The following is a 20,837-nucleotide window of genomic DNA, read 5'->3' on the forward strand; positions in this document are numbered from 1 at the left end:
TGTACTTTGTAAAAGAAGTAACGCAGCAGGAGCAAAAGCAGTCAGTACAGTATATGTGCAATCGGAGCAGAATTACGGATAAACAGGTAATTAAATACTTATATACATAAAAAATAAATAGTACAACAAAAAGTTAAAGAGAGAGCACATGTGTAGTAAGTAGGCAGCATTAAAAATCCAAATACAATATTATCCTAACACAGTGCCTCATGAATTTAGCCGGCTAATTTGCGCCTCTTTCTGGCGGGAGCACTCTGTTTTGTTTTTGACGTCATGCTCCTGTTTAAAAAGGAAAGGTGCCAATGCAGCCTTGTGCGGCAGAATAATTTAAGGAATTTAATTTTGCAGCCTAATGAACAGAAAACAGCTTGCTGGTTAGGCATCCTCTCAACAAGATTCCTGGACACATTGGACAAATGAGCACAGCAAGAGATTTCTTTTCTGAAGGCCGAATCCAATTTCTTTATATAATTTAGACATGCCTCAGAAGTTGCGGCAATTGACTGGAAAAGGTGCTCGGGAACACCATTCTCCTTGAGTAGTGCAAAGAATTGGTGTCGTCCATGGAGAGAGCCACCGTCTGCTGCAAGGAGTGTTCCCTCACATGTGCATTCTGTGGTTCTCTGGTCAAGAAAGCTCTTCACAAGAGTGCCAGCGACATGGTACACAACATTTTCGTATACTATGTCAGGGGCATCTTGTGAAGACGCCTGCAAGTCAGATGAACCTGAGCCTTGCTGCCTGCTGTGGCTTGTGCTTGGAGTGCTGCTTGGTGACAATACTGCAGAAACACTCTCCAAGTTGGTGAGGAACGCATGTGTTGTCACTTCGCAGTTTCCTTGCGAAAGTTTGAAAAGTTGGCCAATCCAAATATGTTTTACAGCAGCCACGAATTGGTACACATTAGGTGTCTCATTGCAGCCATGTTTTTGACGAACTATTGCAAAAAAATTTTCCAACGGATCCTGCTGCAACCGACGAGTGAAAAGATGAGTGTAATCGAAATCTGCCTTTAGATCTGTCCACAGCAGAAGTAAGGCTTTGATTGTAATCTGCCAACCTTTGATGGTGTGTGGTTGCTTGTCCAGAGGACCACCAAAATGCCATTGGGCGATCCAATCTATGCACGACTCAAGGTAGACATGATGTTCCGAGCCTTCTGTCATTGCGTACCGCAACTTGTCGTCCTGCTTTTTCAGGGCCGAACTGTTCAGGCAGTCAAAAAGCTTATCCATCCTTTCCGTGAACTCTGCTGTAAATTTTGCATCAACAGGAAGCTCTTGAATGGCAATGAGAGTGAGGAGTGCCACAGATACGGATTCGCTGAACACTTGTGTGGCGTACTTCACTCTCATGTCAGCAAAGGGCATCCTGTAGATGTGTTGCTCTTTTAGTTTTTTTGCCAATCTGCTTTTGAGATGCTCAACTGGTGTTTTGGAGGCCCGATCAATGTGACGAGTTTTTTTGTAGAGGGTTTCGATGTGTGTCCAGTCAACAACCTCAGAGCCAATGGTGAGCTTATGTCGTCGCAAATTATTTCTTGTGCATTTGATTAGGTGTGGGGGGTCAAACATGAAGTATATTTTGCGGTTGTTGACAACAAAATATGGTTCATGGATAGAATGGATGAGCATTCTTGACAACTCACATTGTTCGACCCTTGATCACAAATGACCGCTTTCACCAGAAGACCTTTGGTTTGAAGCTGCTGAATTAAATCTAATAGCAGCTTGCGCATTGCAAGAACTGAAGTTGCATTGTGGGACGCTGCAAAGGCTACTGGCTGCATCCAACTTCTTGATATGCCAGACACCGCCATAACAAGGGCTATGTTTGCCACACGAGAAGTCCTAGTATTCCCATCATCTGTGAAGCCAATTACAATATCTTTGATTGATCATACATCAAATTTTTTTTCAAGGATATTTCATCGAATAAAAGACAGCATGCTTTGTGTTGTAGTGGCCAATCTTTTGTAATTGATTCTATTGCATCCATGGCACCTGGAATGATACCAGGTGTCATTGGGATGTCTGCCAGCCAGCGCCTTAGCGTCCTCACATGTGGCAAATGGAGCATTTCTCTGAGGAAGCGATAAGCTTTTGGAGAGTGAAAGAACAAATTGAGAGCGAATTGTTTCATTTGTTTTGACCAGTGCTTTTTGGATTTCGGAAATGAGCAGAGCCTGATTTGAGCTTTAACCAATTCAAAAAGGTCTTGTGGCAAATGCGGTTCAAGCTTGTTGAGAGCCTCCTGCTGCGTTACTCGCCTTGTGTCGTGCCTTTTCCTAATCCGACTCAGTGCCTTTCGGTACCTGTCGCTTCGAGAATGCAACTTCTCGAGGCGCTTTTTGGTGCGAGGGGTGTACACAACTGCGCCCTTCCTCCGCCGACTCTTGGGCGTTCCTGATGCTGGTGTCATCACTGGCTGTCTGACACTCTCTTTGGCACCGCTGAGGCCACTAGGACCAGCTTCAGCTGCAAAAAATATATAAAAAAAGCATATTTATGTTTGCCTCAGAGCGAGACCTACATCTACATCCCTCACAAAATCAAGATTAGGGTGCAGTCACAGGGCTACAGGTTGCCAAACTTGCAGGGCAATGTTTTTGTGTGAAATGATGAATACAGTCGTGCCCCGTTAATATGATCCTCGCTGATAGGGACAGTTTTTTCTGGCGACCAACTTTACGCCTCGCTTAAATGGAAACTAGTTGCTCGTAATACAGACAGGGTAATAGTTAATGGATCTCATTGTTATCCATGTGTTTTGCCTGCTTAATATTCAGAGCAATTTTTCATGACAAGCTTGAGTTAAGCAAATGGAAAAAACCAGAAATATTTATGTGCAGTAAAGCGATACCTACACGCTGTTACGGGCCTGCCGATACCCATCATGAATATATCAAGGTTACCGATGCATACTTTTTCATTGAAGTGGAAGGTTGTAGTTTGCAATAAATTCTAATGTTTTCTTGAGTACTTACCATAATCAGGTGAGTCCCATGATGCTGATGCAATCACTCTCATGGGTGTGCTTTGGGCAGCACCTGTCAAATAAATAAACACACTGTGGGAGGCTTCAACCAAGTATTTTAATTCTCAGGTGCACATTTTTAGCCTGGCTACGCAGCGTGTATGTGAATGGTAAGCAACAGGCTAGTGAAGCAATTTCCACAACAAGTACCTGAGAAGGCTATCCAATGTTTTCATTGAGCTGAATGAAAAATTACCTGTAAATATAATTCTGTACAGATAACACAGGGGTCCACCACGTAAACAATGCATTCATACATATGCACACAGAAAAATATATGAAATACTAGTTGGTGAGCATAAAGTTAACACTTGTTTCTTTTCTTCTGAAACAAATGTCTGGCATCCGAAGTAGTGGTACAGTAAGATGTGCCGACGTGCACCTAATTATTGCACACCACGACATAATTGCACACTGCTGCTATTGCAGAGGGTTAATTTATTACGTGCAAATCTGCAGCAATAGTGCTGCAGTCCATTGTTGAATTTTCATAGATTATCACTGCACTATTAGTGCATTGCACCTACCTTCTTCGTCAGCTGGGGGAGGGGGCGTAGTCTGCACATCAGTGAGCTGCGGGGCACGTGAAGAGTGTGGGTCGTCTGCAATTAAACGACCGCTTAGACACTCCCAATCTAAAGAAATCAGCCAGCAAAGTAATTACATATGTTTATTTTTTTGTGCTATGACAGAGCCCTCAGCATAAGTAATACTGCATTACAGGGTTAGCCTGAACCAAATGAAAAGTTCTTCATTTCAAGCTGTGATGTAAAACAGATCCTGACTTAGTGCACCTACCTGTGTCATGGACAGCAGAATCTGCACCAGCAATTGTGCCTAGCCCAAGTGTTGATGGCAACGGCAAGTAGTCTGAAATATAGGTACCACTTAGTTACTCCCAAGGAAAACAAACCAACTGGTGTAGTGAGACATTAGGAATGTTTTCCTATGCAAGATTGCAGGAAGACTTACCGTGACCAAGCATGACTTCCACTGGTGCAGCAGTGGACTGTAGTGGTGAAGCGGATTCAATGCCTATGCGAACAAGGAAAAAAAGATAGCCAATCAAGCTCTGCATAGCAGCACCTTCTGCTCAGTGCACAGTATGGCCTTGATGTTCTATTTGGGACGGTTTCTCTTGCTGGGAGTTAGTGTGATCTTAAATTGGGCTTAAGTCGTTTTTGTGAGTTTGTAGGCAGTTACGATTAAAAAGGAAAAATTTGTGCGATCAATATACCGCGACATACAAAATAGTGCAGCAGCACACAGGAAGAAGAATGAAAACACACAAACGAACACTTTACTGTGAACCACGAGGCCATAAATTCACTTGATGTGCATTGTAGGAAATACAAATCAAACTGCAAACCTATCTATGAAGCGTGCAATGTCACCACTATTAATGCTTGCAAACTTATTCCCGAAATCATTCAGGAAGAAATCAGATAGCCTAAGTGACATGTGCATCGCTAAATATCCTGGCGGGTTGCTCCTCAAAGAACCATTTTTACCTTAGAAACAGGTAAAATGTTTACCCTCCATGCTTGCACAATATGCGGCCACTTCATGTATAATTACCGCCTCGTGTGTCACAATAAGCTGCTGGCAGTTTGTGCGTGTGTGTGTTCTTTCTTGACCCTGTGTGCTATTTTGGAGTGAATTCGCGCAGTCTGCCCTCTATTCACCGCAGCGAACAGTAAGTAATAATGACAAGAATACTAAACATAGAGTTGTAAAAATTATTTTCCTCACTGCTGCTGGAGTGCACTATCCAGCATCTGATTGTTAATATGGTTAAGAGAAATTTAAGCTACAACATGGTACACAACTGCAGTCTGATGCAACTGAAACAATGGCCACATGACATTGAAGCAGGAAAGTTTTGTGCCCGGGAAGTGATGTTTGCAGTTAGCCTCTATGAATGCAATTGTTCCCTTTGGTCTTACATTTACAGGATGGGTTTTTCTGAAAATAGTGCCCTCACCTTGTGCCGCACCTCCTTCATAGAAATCTGCAACAAAAAAGCCACAGGATATACTGAGGGATCAAGCTTGGGAAGAATTTACTGGGAGAGGAATTTTGCTTACCCGGGTGCACCAAGGCTCTCAGACGAGGCTCATGCACCTTCACGGAAGGAACTGCTTCATGCGTGAGCCTTGTGCAGGCATCACTAGTGAAGCAATCCCTCGTGAAGTGCTTTGAGCAGAGCCTGTATGTTTTGTAGACCTTTTCCCTTGGTGTCTCCAGGAGTTCAAGCCTATTGGCATATTTCAGCCAAATGGAGAATCTGAAAAACAGCCAAATAACATGATTTCATACATTTTAAAGGTTTGCATACCTCACTTCAGGAATGCTTATTAGCATCTCCTTACACAGCACAGGGGTACGAACATTATATAACATATATGCGTGAAAACAACTGTGGCAGGATGCAAGCAAAATAAGACAGCAGTTTGTAACAATGTGCCACAGCCTGCTAGTCTATTGCTATGCTGGCCAATCGAAACGATGAATGAAATCACCTTTTTAATGTCTGGCTATGATCGACAAGCCAGAACCTTTAAAATTCTTGAGCTTATGTTTTCTTTTGTGATCTGCTTTTGGTTTAGGTAACAATAACTAGTTCTTTGTTCCAACTGCTTTTTGGGTGCGGCATAATTTTGTGCAGCAGATAGAAATGGGGACAGAGCTTCACTGCAGACTTAAGCTCTATCTGATCATAGCAATTATTCCACTCACACTTTTCTCTAGGTAACTGCATACTAACCACCACCCATGATTCGTTCTTTTCTAATTCCTCCATTAAACACAAGTGCCAATGTAGCTATGCTATGGCAGACAGCTGCTTGCCCACAAATTTGAAGTCTGGATTAAGAACAGCAGGTAAATGAACCAGTAGGCACAGTTTTTCATCTTTTGCTTTCACTGTGATCAAATGGGAAGTGTGAAAGGGATGTGAGCAGAACATCAACAGGAAACACTGCTCTTTCAAGAAAGTGAAGGTGCAGGCAAATAGCATGGGTCCAGAAGAAGGGGAAAAAAGTGCTTAAGCAAGGGAAATGTCCCAAAAAAGACACAGACAAGAAGAAAGCGACCTTCGCCTTCCCCTCACTCACCCGCCGAAAACGAGCGTTTCCGGCGTACTAGGCGAAACTATTTGCGAGCTTCCCAAAAGCTGTCAAGGACAAGGCGCGAGATAAGAGACATATGTGAGGAGATGGGAATAATGCGGAGAGTTCAGAGCCCTCCAAGGTCAGTCGTGCGCCCCGCGAGCGAGCAGCGTAGAGGACAGCCGGGGTGGAGTGTGGAGCGAAATTTACAATGCTGGAGCGGCAGCACTACGGTAGGCAATAGTTTCGAGAAACGCTTCCACGGAGTACATGGGTGGTTGAGCGCGGATATCGCGAGGAAAAGCTCCGGTAAAAGTAAGAAAAACAAGACCGGCGGACTTTCTATATGCGGCTCACGGCGTGCAATGGACTTTCAGCGCGGTGTCCAACACTAGTGGTGTTAGTCTGAACAGCTCGATAATTTATGTGACGTGCATCACTGCTGCAGAAACCATGCACGAACACGCAAGAAATAATATTCAAGCGCGCTGAACTCCGTAAAGAAACAGCCAAACTGAGCATTACAATTACTCCGCTGACGACGCTATAGGCACAGAAGTTAGAATATTCATATTTAAAATACACTCTGAGGGCACCGGAATCTGCGGGGAATAAGCTTTTAAAGGCAGCGAGAAAAGTCAGTGAGTCAGACACACACACACACACATGCGAACAAGCAAGCAAGGTAACTAACGGTCCCACGCTTATGAGAGGCAACGGCTGTTGGGCCATCTCAAACTGCAGCACCTTCCCTTAATTTTGCTTTAATGTCCTTAAACTTACTTATCAAACTCATCTCGCAAAACCAAAGCCACTGCAGTAAACAGCGCCAGGTAAAACTAGTTCTATTCCGTCGGCAATTTCAAATGGTAACGACCAAGGGCGGTCAAAACAAAGGCACAACGGTCGCCAACGGCTATGCAAAGAGGGATACGATAGTCAGTGAATTCATAAATACCTGTGGTCAGAAGCAAATCTGAAGAGATGTTCTCCACTCTTGCCGGATGTGCTGCACCACTTCGCGCAACAATACATATGCGACATGACGCTGAGGACGGTAATCACGCTGGTCCAGTGCGCACGTCGCGTCGGCAGTCGCTCGCGTAGTTTCGCTATGCTTGCGCCGGTCGCTGTCGTCTGCTGCCACTGCGCTGCAGCGTTGCCCGCGGCGGCGCTGGCGGCGCAGACGCGTTGTGTCATTTTCGCAATTTATTTCTTTGATATACTATTTTTAATGCTTACGACTGGTTATATTTTCATTCATAAGCATGTTTGTGTTGTCTACTATGGTCGAGAAATTTTACTTTTTATTAAGCTTGACTCCAGCCGCGTTTGCCGCCAGATACCAGGATCGCTGCAATCGTTCCGACCGTGGCGACACTTACGGCGCGGACGCGCAACTTGCAACATGCCACAGCACTGCCTGAGCTTCGACTATCGTGAGTAAAAGGAGAAGAAGAGGAATGTAAAAGGGAACCAAAGGAGGGAACCCGCGTCTTTCGGGCCCGCAGCCGACTCTGTTATGTCTAAAATTGTGATTTCATCAGTGTCATAACCATGACTGCGCCCACTGCAGGACAAAGGCTTCTGCAATTAACCGTATCCTATGCCAGGTGCGGCCCCCTTGTCCCCGACAGGTTCCTAATCTCATCCGCCCACTTAACGTTCTACAGTTGCTACGCCTGCCTTCTGTTGGGAATCCAGCCCGCTATCCTAAATGAAACTCGGTTATCTTGTCTTCGCATTACATGCTCTGTCTATGCCCATTTCTTTTTAATTTCGAATAGAGTACTGTTAACTTGTGTCTGTTTTCTAAACCACTCTGCTCTCTTTATGCCTCTTAACGTTACACATATCGTCTTCCTTTCCATTTCTCGCTTAATTGTTCCTCAATTACAGTTCTAACCTTTTCGTTAGCCTCCATGTTTCTGCCCCATGGGCGACTAACGGTAGGATGCAGCTGTCGTATACTTTTCTCTTGAGGGTACCGCTAAGCAGCCATTCATGATGTCAAGGTATCCTATAAATTTACTCCACCCCATTGTAATTCTCCTAGTTACTTTATTCTCGCTGCCTGGATCTGCGGTCAGTGCCTGCTCTAAGTAGATGTACTCCTTCACCACTTCCAACGCTTCACTGCCTATTGTAAACTGTTGTTCCTTTCAGAGACTGTTGGACGTTACTTCCATTTTTTTTGCATGATAATTTTCAGACCCAGCGTCCCGCTTTGCTAGTCTATAGGTCTTCCATCTTTATTTGCGTACGTCGTTATCGTCCAGATTATTTGGCTATTGTACAGAGCTGGGTAGAATTCCACGGCTATTTCAACTACCTTATCTATATGTTCCAAATTGTGCTATGTTCGTGTCTAAATTCGGATCCTAATGCATTCCTGACAATAGTAACGTTGTTTTTACCCTCGTGGTTTTATTGAAAGCTATGTAAATCATGACTTTAGTGAAAAAGAAAAAAAAAACACCATCGCGAGGTTACAGATTTTTCTCATTTAGAATAGGCCTCCATTCGTGGGCATACACCTCTTGGTATGAGTAGTTTGTAGTAAAAAAAAAAAGTGCCTCATCACTCTTTCGTCGTTCGCCTCTGGCCTTTTCTCCCATTGCCTCGCTACAACAAAGGCACTTTTCGCGGCGCCACCTTTCGAGGGCGTCGATGAAGGAAGACATCTTAAGGCAAGTCTGTGCAGCAGCGGCCAGTGTCGCAGTGGGCGGCGGCATTCTGGTGTCTCCACGGAGCCCAGTCGCCCGCCGCTTTCGCATCGACTAGGCAGCGCGCTCGCTAAATATTTCAAACCCGCGCGGGTCGCACTCTGACTACGCCAGAGCCGTGCAGCAGTCAGCGCATGCCCGTAAGTGCCTCGGCGCACACGCCCATGAAACTTTGACGACAGAGTGTCCCGCCGGACCTCGGCGTCGCCACTGCTTGAGCAGGCATACATGCGAACCGGGTAATTCACCTCGCGCAAATCCGCGGCCGCCTACAAGGCAACGCGTCCACCTGTTGTGCAAAGCGTCCGCAAATGGACGTCTCTGGAGTGCCAGGCTCCAAGCCGAGCGAGAACAAGACCAGCAAGCTATGTGCGGTGTGCTTTGGCGAGCAGCTCTTGGCACTCTCTTTTCGGTATCCTGCATGCATGACTCGCAAAATCATAATGGCGCCAAGGCGCCACGTGTTTCGGATGGTCCTCACGCAATATACATGCCTCGTCTCAGCGTGCTTCAGAGAGAGAGACTCGGAGAGGCATGAAAGTAATATGCACGACTTCCGGTCTCCTCGCGCCTGCGGCTACGGTAAACAGGAATCGTTCATGTATAGAGAGCTGCGTTTTCCTGTTAGCGAATTCAGGGCCGGCGCTCTCGTAATGCGTCTAAGAGGTCCGTTTAAGTGATCTGGGGCTGACGAGAAAGCTTGGGCCGTAGTGCGCAGAAGCGAATTGGTTGTTCTCGCAAACAAAAAGGGAATAACAGCGAATAGACACAGATGTAATATTAAATAATATATTGCAAATGAGACGTAGGACGTGGAAGACCATAACGGGAAGCTTATTTCGTCGGAGCGGGCTTGCGTTGAAGCAGGCGTCCATCTGCGACTGAAAATGTCATGTGCAATGTGGTTGCTTGCTTACAGTAACGAGAGAGACACAATAACAGGCCATTCGTGTTCGCAAGATAGCGTGGCACAGAAAGGCACTTACACCGCGTTGCATAATAATACGACGTAATGGTTACCTTAGCAATGCTCTGTGTTAAATCGACCAGTAACGTTGCAGTGTAGCTCGGCGTCTATACAGTATGCAAACACTGGCGCCACTCAAGGCGTACTGTTGCCTTGAACAAAAACACTGTGGTGTCTCACGCGCAAACACAGAAAATATGTACTTTTATGCACAAGCGAGTTTGAACAAAGTTTCAGGCAATGAAGCCCTCTGTTCTTTGAAGCACTTAAGCGAAAATGGTCATAATAAAATTTAACTTTCCACGTCATTTCGCAACTAATCGCTATACTTCAGCTTCAATCAAGCTGAAATTTCGATGTTGCAGTCTTACAAGCCAGTACAAATTTACAGTTTGCTAGTTTCAGAGCCCCGCCGCGGTGGCTCAGTAGTTAGGGCGCTCGGCTACTGATCCGGAGTTCCCGGGTTCGAACCCGACCGCGGCGGCTGCGTTTTTATGGAGGAAAAACGCTAAGGCGCCCGTGTGCTGTGCGATGTCAGTGCACGTTAAAGATCCCCAGGTGGTCGAAATTATTCCGGAGCCCTCCACTACGGCACCTCTTCTTCCTTTCTTTCACTCCCTCCTTTAACCCTTCCCTTACGGCGCGGTTCAGGTGTCCAAAGATATATGAGACAGATACTGCGCCATTTCCTTTCCCCCAAAACCAATTATTATTATTATTAGTTTCAGAGATGATGGACGTAAAAGGTGGCGCCCGGTAAAATCAGCTCGAGAAATGTGCATCTCAGAAGGTATTGTGGGAACGAGTATGCAGCGATGCTGGCCCGCACCTTGAACAATTCTTCTTAATGGAAAGTTTCTGCCTTTGCAGATGACAGCTGGAGACACCGCGCGCTGCATTTTCAGCTGAGGCTGAGGAAACTTGCTTCTGAGCTGTCGGGATAACGGCTCACACGACTCACCAAAATTTAAAAATAATAACAAGTATTTTATTCCACTTTCGTTTCGTTTTTCGTAGAACCCATTGTCCAAAGACCCGAAAGTGGTGCACCTTCACTGGTCGAGGAGATGGCACAGGCTTCGCTCAATGTTCACCGTCATCTTCCTTCCTACCCTTTCCTTTGCCTTTGCCCTTTCCACCGGCTTTTCCTCCGGACTTCTCAGCTGCTATCTTGCGGCCCTTCGCGCTGGGGTCGTCGTCCTCTGATCTGCGTTGTCTGGATAGGCCTTGGTTTAGGTGGCCATGCTTGTCATCGCCGGCCGCATCTGAGTGCAGAAGAATGTCGGAAGAAATTTGACACGGGAACTCCGAGCTTACTCCACACTGGGGCATTCTGCTGCTGAACACGACGTCGCGAGTTCGATACCCGGCTACCGGAAGCAGTGTTTCCATAGTTCCGGGACGCGAAAGGGCGCACGTAATAAGGTTTCGGAGCAGGCTAACGATTAGAAATGGTTCGAAATTAATTGAAAGCTCTTAACTACAAGAATACAAAGGATATACCTTACAAGAATACATGCATTGTGAATGATGTTTGCGATGCTATTCCAGTTTTGCAGGCTGTCAGCAGGAACTTGTTTTATTTCTCGTAGAATATGATACAGCGATTTCTTGCCGCCCTGCCTTCGGCCGTTTAGAGCAAATAAAAAACTTAGCACTTGAATTTTCCGAATTTTTTTTCATCTTTCTTGCAAACAGTGCGTCCACTGCAGACTGACGGCAGTTAACCATCATCTAATCCGCAGGTACCCGTGAAAGTCACATGTATCTCGTAAATGGTTGTTCTGTTCAGTGTGCTTGAGTATATGCTACGCCATCTCCGTGGGTCGTGTGCGAAAGATGCATGTCACTGTCTTCATCGCGAGTACGTCACACGTACCACGTCACACGTACCACGTGACTGGTACAGCGTGCGTACATTTTCGCTACCAAGAATTGTTGTCGTGAGATTCGTTTTTCTTTTTTTTTCGCATGCGAGAGCAACGCACGAGCTGAACTTACAAGGTTACGTTTTTAGTATTTCTGAATTTTGCACTTCTGGCCTTTCGGTGCGTTTGTTCATCAAAGACATTGACATCCTAAGTACCTTTCCCAAGTAATACAATGAGGAAACGTTTTCTTGGTAATTAGGAAAAAGCTGCATGTGCCAGGTGGTGGTTTGTGCGCGCAGATCAGTGAATCGAACTGTTATGGAAGCTGATGACTCACGCTCGCGGATTTTCTTCAGTTCAAAATAAAACTCAATTTATAAAGCAACACTGCAAGCACTTACCTTCGGCGTCGCAGCAGGCAACAATGGCCAAGACAAGAAGACCAAGCACGAGAACGGTAGAAGTCTTCATCTTCGTTGGCGTTGTTTTCGGGGAGAACGGTCGGCCCTTATATGTACCTTGTCGAAGCATCCTGGGATGGACACGCGCCGACTAAAAATTCGATGTTTTTCTCGATTTTGCTGGTCTTTCTTGCAAAACATTCGCAGCTGCAGTGTCCGAAATCGGCGAATAGCGTGACAAGGTGAGGCTACCATTCGCGGCTTCCGGAATGCGTGACGACGTCTGTTGGCGTACAGCTGCTGGCCGTACAATCTGTTGTTTCCAATCGATTTGCATTTTGTTTCCGTTTGATTCTGTCTTGGAAGTGAATAAGAAGAATAGTCACGATAGTTAACCGCCACGTGTCAAATGCCGCTTGAGTGGGTTAAAATAACTGCTGGTGAAGACCGCACCGGCGATGGCAAAGCAAGGAATGGTCAATATATACCTATAAAAAAGAAGAATGACCTCAGTTTTTACTACCACGACAAACAAACAAAAAAAAACGTCCAAAGCTTAAGACGAAGTCCATTCTTTTTTTTTTTCTTTCTTCTGCTAGAATATTTTCAGGGCCGAAGTGCGTTTTGAGGCGTTTTCAGACTTTAGCGGAGGTTATCAGTAGTCACCCCTTGCCGCTGTGGAAGATATATATATATATATATATATATATATATATATATATATATATATATATATATATATATATATATATATATATATATAGTTGGTAGAAATTTTTCGGGGCCCTCCACTTCGGCATTCCTCATAGCCTGAGTCGCTTTGGGACGGTAAACCGGTTACGGAAGCAGAAACTGAAAACCATTGATTTTGGAATTGGGCTGCTAAGAATTAATTCGCTTGATCGAAGCCCAGCTGCGGGGGCAGCATTTCGATAGGAGACCAAACCCAAAAACGCCTTTTCGCTCTGCAATGTGAGCGCTCTCAAAGTTCGCCAGAAAGCAAACATTAATCGGGAGGCTTCCACTACTAGGCCTTGTTTCCTCTCCTTCCGCAACCTCCTTCTTTGGCCCTCTTTTATGTCTAATCATTGCGATGCCGTTCAGGTGCCCACCGTGTATGCAACAATAAATACGCTTTTTTTTTTCCGCGCAGGACATTCGCATCCTTTGATCACCATAATCAACTCCGCAGCGAAGCACCGTATTTTGTTCCTTGTGTTGAATGCTAAGTGCACACAGTGCATTTGCGAGTCACAAGTTCATATGCGCAAAATTTGGCGCGCAGAACCATTGCTTATTGAATTCTTGTGACCGGGTTCCAAAATAAACAGACACATGTATTTTTACCCACTTAAATAAATGAGATTTTCGACGCAGGATAAAAGGCTCGCTCCGTCACGACCGACGCTGCATTACTTCGGACATTTCGACCGAAATATAAGAACTCACAGAATCATTTAAGAATTGAATAATCCGCCGAGCGGCCTTTCTTTTGGCTTTGTCCTCTCTTTCGGTTTCGGCTTATTTAATACATTTTGCTCCAGCGTTTTTCTCGGAGTTGAAAATGTCAAGGACGAACTGTACTTTTGGCTTTAATCTTAGGTGGAATTGTTCTGTAATACGCGGCGGGAAACACTCTGGCCCCTCAGCGACACGTGCGTGAGTTACCAGCAAGAGTGAGAAAATATCCTCAAAAAAGCAAAATGCTACTTTAATTTTCATTCAAAGCTTCATTTTCTCATAGGCCCTGTATTTATTAATAAGATCTTTATTACTTCCTTTCGTTGACATGTTTCAACGAAAAAAAAAAAACTCCGAAGTTGGCATCCTCATTCATACGTAAGCAAGAATCGGCTGCCACTCAATAGGTGGAAATAAGCCGGCACAAAGTCGTCTTGTTCGTACAGGACGATAGAATGAATAATTGTGTAAAATAATTGAACGTGTAATTGGTCTGAACTTTGCCGGCCAAAAGTGGAGGCCTAACATGAGGTGCGCAGTCCCGCAAAGAAAGAAGTGCAAAAGAACGCTCTGCGTCGATGAAGCGTGCAGTTGCAATATAATCTGCTCCTGATCATTAGAAAATTTCTCGTCTTATAACCTTGACAGCGCTGGATTTCAGGTCCATATTTGTCTTTCTTTTTGTCTTGCCAAGTAGAAACAAAAAAAACAACCTCCCGTGTCTTCTGCTAAAAACATTGTCTAAAACGTCGCGGTGAAAGCCGAGCCAGGCGGCTCGCGTGTGTCCGCTTGAAGCCGTGGCTGTCCAATTCATTTTATGTCAGCAGCATTCATGACAAGAGCTGAATAGAAACTTTAACATCGTGTTTCAGATGGCAACGAGGTTATCGAAAGTTCTGGCTCGCTCACTGCTTCAAGTTTTTCTCTTTATTTTCAATATACGTACCACTTCATGTTGCACGAAGAAAGATGAAAAGTTGGTGTTTCTTTACGTATACATATAAAGGCACCGCATTCGCAAGCTTCTGTCCATGTGTGCTTCATTAAAGTCCATTAGAAAGAGAGTTTACAATGAGGCGCACTGCTTCTTTGAGACATTCGGCTTTTTCTTTCCGTCAGCGACGCTATTCCTTTCATTTCCGCGAATGACTTCCTGCGGGATTAGATGAGGCTAAGCTGCCCGGCCGACAAGAGACCGGGGGAGGAGATGGCATGCATTTATTCACCACTCAGATTATTTTCCGCTGGAAAATGTTCCTGCACTAGGAACGAATTCAAGGAGCGTTTCTTTTTGTCCGGAGAGGCTAGCTGAGTGCTCTCTTCAGCTTTCAGGTTCCAAGCTAGCTTACGCCAATTTATTCTTAATGTAACTCCGCTCTCTTGGCTTTTCTTACGTCCGGGCTGTTTAACTAAGCCAGTGGAAGGAGATTTCATGTGGTCCGCTGTACGTTTGCCGAACAGCGCATTTGCCGATGTTTCCTTGTTGCATGTGTATGTCGGATCCGCTATTTTTGAGTTCACGTCATTTAACTCAGAAATGAAATCTTGCTCTCATCTCTGTAAATGAATGCGAAACTTCCCTTTTAAAATCGGTCGTTCTTTTGTGTTTTGTCCGCTTGCCGAAGCGTGAATTATTTTTGCATTAAATTAGTCTACCTATTCTGACAAGCTTTACTATCGTACTAGCGCCATTTCTCTTACGCGGTGCTGTAGCAAGTAGACTTTTACATAGCAAGTAGACTTTTAGGTGCGCGTCAAGACAAGTTAATATGCCCTGAACAGAGTTGCACCTGCATTTCATTTTGTTAATTCCATGATTTAGCTAAATCTGACAAGCGTAAAAAAAACTAGCTGCGGTTAAACTACTGATGTATATAGTTAGTGAGCGAAAACTGCAGTGTATCGGGTAAGCAGCCGCGGCTTCGCCTGTAACGTTGAGTGCGTTCCGCACACTGGATAGGCGACGCGCCTACCCTGGCAGGTGGCGGTTAAATTAATGGTTGACCGCGAGAGGTTGGTCACCCAATGAACGCTGCGGCTTAGTGCCTTAGCTCGGCTATGCCAGGATATACGTAGCGAAAGCTAAGGCATAGCATGGTTAGCCTTGGTTAATCTTGATTGCAAGTCCAGGTTAGTCTGGTTGTCAAGCTATGTAGTTGTCGCATTAAAGACGACACAACTGTGGTTGCGGTGCACGCGAGCTCTCCTTTTCAATCCTCCGACATGTTATCAGGCATGCGACGCAGCTGGCGAAGCGAGCGGAGGCGAGCGCAATGATGAGGAAAGTGGTGTGACGTCATACCAACGGCGGCGGCGGCGAGCCGCGCGGTTTGACGTCATGCCAGGTGGCGCGGCAAGCGCGTAAAGCCCAGTAACCGTCTCACATATCTCGGTGGACACCCGAACCGCGCCGGAAAGGAAGCGATAAAGGATTGAGAGAAAGAAGAAAGAGAAAACTGAAAATTAAAAGTTTCACTTTGAGGAAAGGCGCGGCGCTGCGCAGCGGCGGAACACCTGTGGCTCGGTGCTAGTAGTGGCGCATGCGCAGTTGTGACTAGAAAGCGAGGGAGAGAAATGCGCCGTGTGTCGTCACTGCTCCTCGCGCATGCGCAGCACAGCTCTCCAGGAATCACGCGAAACTGCTCAACCTGCGGACAGTAAAGCTATCGCTCTAAAAAGAAAGTTGGTAACACGGCTTGATGAGGCCGTTCACATAACAGCCGAGACTCTATTCCGTAAAACTAATCGCATTGCGGCTCTGTGTAGAAGTGACTGAAGCCCTAGGGTTGGCAGTCGCAAGTCAGTTATAGTGGGCCAAGCTCGCTAAGCTGGCTTCACGTACGAGTGGGTAGCGAGTGGCTAGGCGGTGATTGGTCGGACAAAAACACGCGAGCGTGATCGGTTTGTTCACGCGTGCTGGCCAATCTTAAAACGCTCCTGCTTATGTGCAGATCTGCCATTTCGACTTCCGAATGGCAGACGCCAGTTCTGTAACTTCCGCAACGCCTTGCTGTTTTAGTGAGAAAAATCGCTCGTTGTTTTTGAAGTGTCGTGCCTTGCAAGAAAGCAGTTTTTTCATTGGTGAATTTTAGTGCCGACGTTCGTTCCTATATAAAAGCTTGTAGCTGCTGAAATGTAAACGATGTGTCGCGGGAACACACTGCAAACGAAGTACATTAATTATTAATAGGTTCAAAAAACATTAAAGCCTGTTACTGCTATGTGGATGAGTCTGGAGAAGCGGAATTGCCTGAAGGCTTCCTTGTTGTTTCATGATTTTAACAACTATTCTTTGTACAACGTGCCATAGTTATGGTTATGTCCTGTGGCGACTGGTTTAATACTCATAAGGCGCACGCCTTACTGGTCGGAAGAAAGGTTTCGAGGCTAACTAATACTGCCGCATTCAGAGATAACACGCGAAAGACACGCGCTGCGAAGTGTTCTCAGCCGGCTGCATTATCATCGTCTGCAGCATTCCGCAAAATGACACGTGGTCACGTGTCTAAGAGCGACGGGCAACTTTATTATTTTTTTTTTTTGCGCCAGCGTTGAATGCAGATTATTTTTTCTTCTTCAGGAGCTGAAAACGGGAAGGCCGAGTGCACGAATAGAGGCTTATCCAATACTTCATGCAGTGCCGATGCGCGTATATCAGAGCGCTTGGAAAAGAAGTCTGTGAGGAGCAAAAATTGTGAGAAAAAAAAAACCGAGACGTCAGAATCGAGAGAGAAAACGGGAAAAGAAGGAGGTTCGCCTGGATCGGAGAAAGTGTACGAAGGAAATAAATCGCCGGCCTGGAGCGGTCCAGAGGAAAGGAGCTTGTCAGAGACGCAGCAGATCACTGCTCGCTCGGTCGGCCCTAATTGGAGTCCCAGAACGTCTTCAAACGGCACGAAGCACGCTGTCAGTATCCTGCTGCGATGACATGACAGAAGCCTCGGCGCCTTTAAGATATAAGAGCGCCATTCTCCGACGTCTGGCTTTTTTTTTTGCTTTTTTTCTCAGTGTGATGAGTGGCTCGAACATTTTTGTGGGCGGGTTCCTTTAGCTTTGCTCATGGCGACGCACGTTCCACGGCGAAAAACCATGGAAAAAGTTGTCGGTGTTATTCTTTGCTTTTTTTTCGTCCTTACACGAAGAAACACTCGTTGTTCATCAAATACAAAGAGCAGACCCCACTGTCATCACATCACCATCAACATCGTCATCTCCGTCATCGACGAGGGCGATCTGACCCCACCAGTCTTGGCTGCCTGATTACACAAGCTGGCCGCATTACCAGAACGTGACTAAAATATTACACGCAAAACCACAGTGCTTTTAGAACAGCTTAGAGAACAGCTCTCATGATATACAGCTGTGCCTAGAGTAACTTGCGTGAACGCACAAATAAAGAAAAAACGTTTTGCGTACATCATGGCTGCAGCTCTCACTCTTTCCTCGCAGGCTCTGTTCACCATCACCTCCAGGGCCCGCGTACCGGGTATACGGAGTCCCTCCTGTGCGCATCACGATCACCTGTTTGCGACAATCGCATTTGGGGCGCCCCTCCCTGTGACGAGGAAAAATGCGATGCGTGCCACGTCTGTTTGCTACCTCGTCGCGAACAAAACAAATCGTCGGAAAGCCGACGAAAAAAGAAGATAGAACGAGCAGCGAATAAAAACGCGCGAAGAAGGAAGGAGAGCTCCTCGCGATTCGCGATAAAACGGGAAGTGCGCTTACACAAGTGACCGCCACGCCAGCTTGGTGAGTGGCTACACAAGCAAGACGCCATCAGGGAGCATGAAGAGGAGGAGGAGGCTTTAGCCTGCTCGTGCGAGAAGCAAGCATCTGCTCGGCATTCGAATCACGCGCGGCTCGCAACGTGCCTGGGTTCCGTCGTCCCCCCAAGAAGCCCCTTCAACTTCCCGCGCAGTGCCGCGGCGACCGAATGCTGCTCGAGGCCGCCCAAGCTTTCTTTTGTACTTCTCCAGCTTTAGGAGCAAGAAAACGCTGCATTCTTTCTTGGCTATATGCTTCTTTTTTTCTTTCGCGGCAAGTGTGGGACTGCACTCCCCAGCACCTCGCGTCGCCGTAGCGGAGCAGGCCTTCTCCACTGATTGCCTCCGTGCATGCGCGCCGCCGATGGCGCGCCGCCGATGGCTCCGACATCTCGATAGTCTTTTTGGCGATGCGACACAGTTTTGGTGGGTCCACGCGCGAATTTCGCGCACGATTGAACAAGAAATGCCGGAGCTAGTGTTGTACCCTTGTTGCATTCCAGCTGTGGATATCGATCGTTGCGACAGAAGAGGCCAACGTCTGGAAGCCCTGCCCTATACATAAGATAGGGCGTTTGTTTTTCGGTATTGTGACATGGTAATCGTATTGTCGGCAACCTTCTACTTTCCCAATGCTCATGATACGCAGTTCATGATACGTAAACAGAGACAAATAAAACCGACCGTTCTTTCGTATAGAGCGCAGAGAGTGACGCTAGTCTAAGATGCGTCGAGGAATGGGGATTACGGAGCCTCTTTGCAGAAGCAAGGGAGCGCAGTTCCTTCTGGCGTCTTCGTGGGACTCGCAGAGCTCAGTGTTTACCCGCAGTATGCTGTACCCAAATGTGAACGCGGATAAACGACCGATGGATCGAGAAAGAAACGGGAGAAAATTCTCGAGGGTGCTGAAGATTAATGGTCGCACTTGTTAAGACGACGCACCGCCCGATTTTTCTGCCAGAGCTAAGAGCAAACAAGGCCCAAACTTTGCGAGTCGCACGTCAGCGTTCTTGAACGGAGAAACATGCGCGACGAAATAAATAAAATAACAAGAAACAACAACGAAGAACTGCTCCTCTCCAGCGTTAGCGGCGGCGGCTGCACCCGGCATTTCTCACGCCCGGACTCTCGCGCGGCCATCAGGCAAAAATCCTCCGCGCGCCTCGAACACGGACGGAGAGAAGGGGAGGAGAACGCGTTCTCCGTCATTCGTGACTCATTGACTCTTGTCGGGTGTCCGTGACGAATGATCCGCGCCGCATCTCTGCCGGGATGCCCCTCAAACCGCGGGCACATCGGCAACTTTCCCTCTTCCTTCGGTTATCCTCTACGCAAGCTCGGGTGTCTTTTCCTGCTTCCTGCGAACGGGGCCGCCTTCGATCTCCTCTGAACACATCAAGTCCGAAACTTTGTTTCCTTTCTCTCCCAATTTTGCTCGCGTTATCTTCGGGCGCACATATTTTCCCCTCCTCCCCTTTCCGCTTCCCGTTTCGACGATTATTAGGGATGACAGCGGTCTGTTTCTCACTCCGCCTCGAGAGCGGTTCTACGGCAGGACTCGCGCAGCGGCGGCCTGAAGGATAGGGACAGGCGCGAGGCGGACGCGGGATGCTTCCCGATCCGGTCAAATCTCTCCCACCGCCGCCGCCTGCAGACCCGTGCTTCCTGAGACGCACCAAACTACGCGAAACGCACTCACTGCGCACGAGTGCGTGTGTGCGTCTCTCCGTTCCAGCTTCTCGCACTGAGTCCGGTATACGGACCCGGCACCGGAGGATCTCGCTCAGGGACCTCACGGCCGCCTAGAGCGAGCGCTCGAACAAAGCCCCATCGATCACGTGCGCTCTCATTTCCGCTTCCTGTGCTCACCGTGATCCTCCCTTCCCGGGTCCCGCACCCACGCACACGGCGTTCCCCATCGCAGCGTGTATTGCGTCTGCCACGAACCCGTCGTCTGGTTGCGCTCGATCTGGCTTCTTGCCCCCGTTTCTTGCGTCGCCGACGTTTCAGCCTCGTTTTATATGGACTCTGCTTCTTCGCCAAGCTTTCCCTCACTCTCTCCTGGCGGCACGAGGCGAGGTATCGCTTCCGTGCTCTTACCGCTTTCATCTCATACAACGCGCAGTGCGCGTATCCCAGTGGCCGCTCCACAAAAGCCTCTCGCGTGCGGAGTCCACCGCGGTCGGCTCTCTCCGGGCTGGATTTTGCCTCGGCGAAGTCAAATCTCTCTCAACCGTTTGTACGGGGTATGCGGGCCTCGAGAAAACGCTTTGGTCGTTCCTGTTGCCGCTTGCTTGGTTTTACGCTTTTGATTTCCCCTGTTTTATGCCTTCTTTTCCGAAATCCACCGCGCTTTGCTTCGGACCAGGATTTACGGGGCTTTGCGTTGTTTTGCATGGCAGAGGCGGGTGGTACCCGATGCTGGCGCCGCGATTCGTGCTGTTTGTAGGCTTATGTTAGCCTGCTGGGTGGGAAAGAGCGTGATTCCTTCCTTCTTCC

At 47.1% G+C, this 20,837-nt stretch overlaps 2 protein-coding genes and 1 long non-coding RNA gene across 3 annotated transcripts in view; 1 reads left to right on the forward strand and 2 right to left on the reverse strand.

Annotated features, from left to right (window-relative positions):
- LOC144122843 (uncharacterized) overlaps positions 1–6,023 on the reverse strand; it is a 40,569-nt gene extending 34,546 nt beyond the window's left edge. The window contains exons 1-8 of the mRNA XM_077655832.1: positions 5,124–6,023; positions 5,021–5,047; positions 4,009–4,071; positions 3,835–3,906; positions 3,564–3,638; positions 2,987–3,049; positions 1,944–2,477; positions 1,061–1,252 (exon numbers count right to left, since the gene is read on the reverse strand). Of these exons, the coding sequence (XP_077511958.1) occupies positions 1,061–1,252; positions 1,944–2,477; positions 2,987–3,049; positions 3,564–3,638; positions 3,835–3,906; positions 4,009–4,021 (949 nt within the window). The 5' untranslated portion in view covers positions 4,022–4,071; positions 5,021–5,047; positions 5,124–6,023. The remainder of the gene's footprint in view (positions 1–1,060; positions 1,253–1,943; positions 2,478–2,986; positions 3,050–3,563; positions 3,639–3,834; positions 3,907–4,008; positions 4,072–5,020; positions 5,048–5,123) is intronic.
- Positions 1–20,837, forward strand: part of LOC144125860 (ras-specific guanine nucleotide-releasing factor 2-like) — a 306,954-nt gene that overhangs the window by 169,903 nt on the left and 116,214 nt on the right. The window lies entirely within an intron of this gene.
- LOC144125861 (uncharacterized) lies at positions 10,848–12,182 on the reverse strand. Its single transcript, XR_013313434.1, has 2 exons — positions 12,112–12,182; positions 10,848–11,104 (listed from the first exon to the last, which is right to left on the reverse strand). It is a non-coding gene; the product is annotated as an uncharacterized LOC144125861 (long non-coding RNA).

The sequence above is a fragment of the Amblyomma americanum genome, chromosome 3, assembly GCF_052857255.1.
Source record: "Amblyomma americanum isolate KBUSLIRL-KWMA chromosome 3, ASM5285725v1, whole genome shotgun sequence".
NCBI classification, from domain to species: domain Eukaryota; kingdom Metazoa; phylum Arthropoda; class Arachnida; order Ixodida; family Ixodidae; genus Amblyomma; species Amblyomma americanum.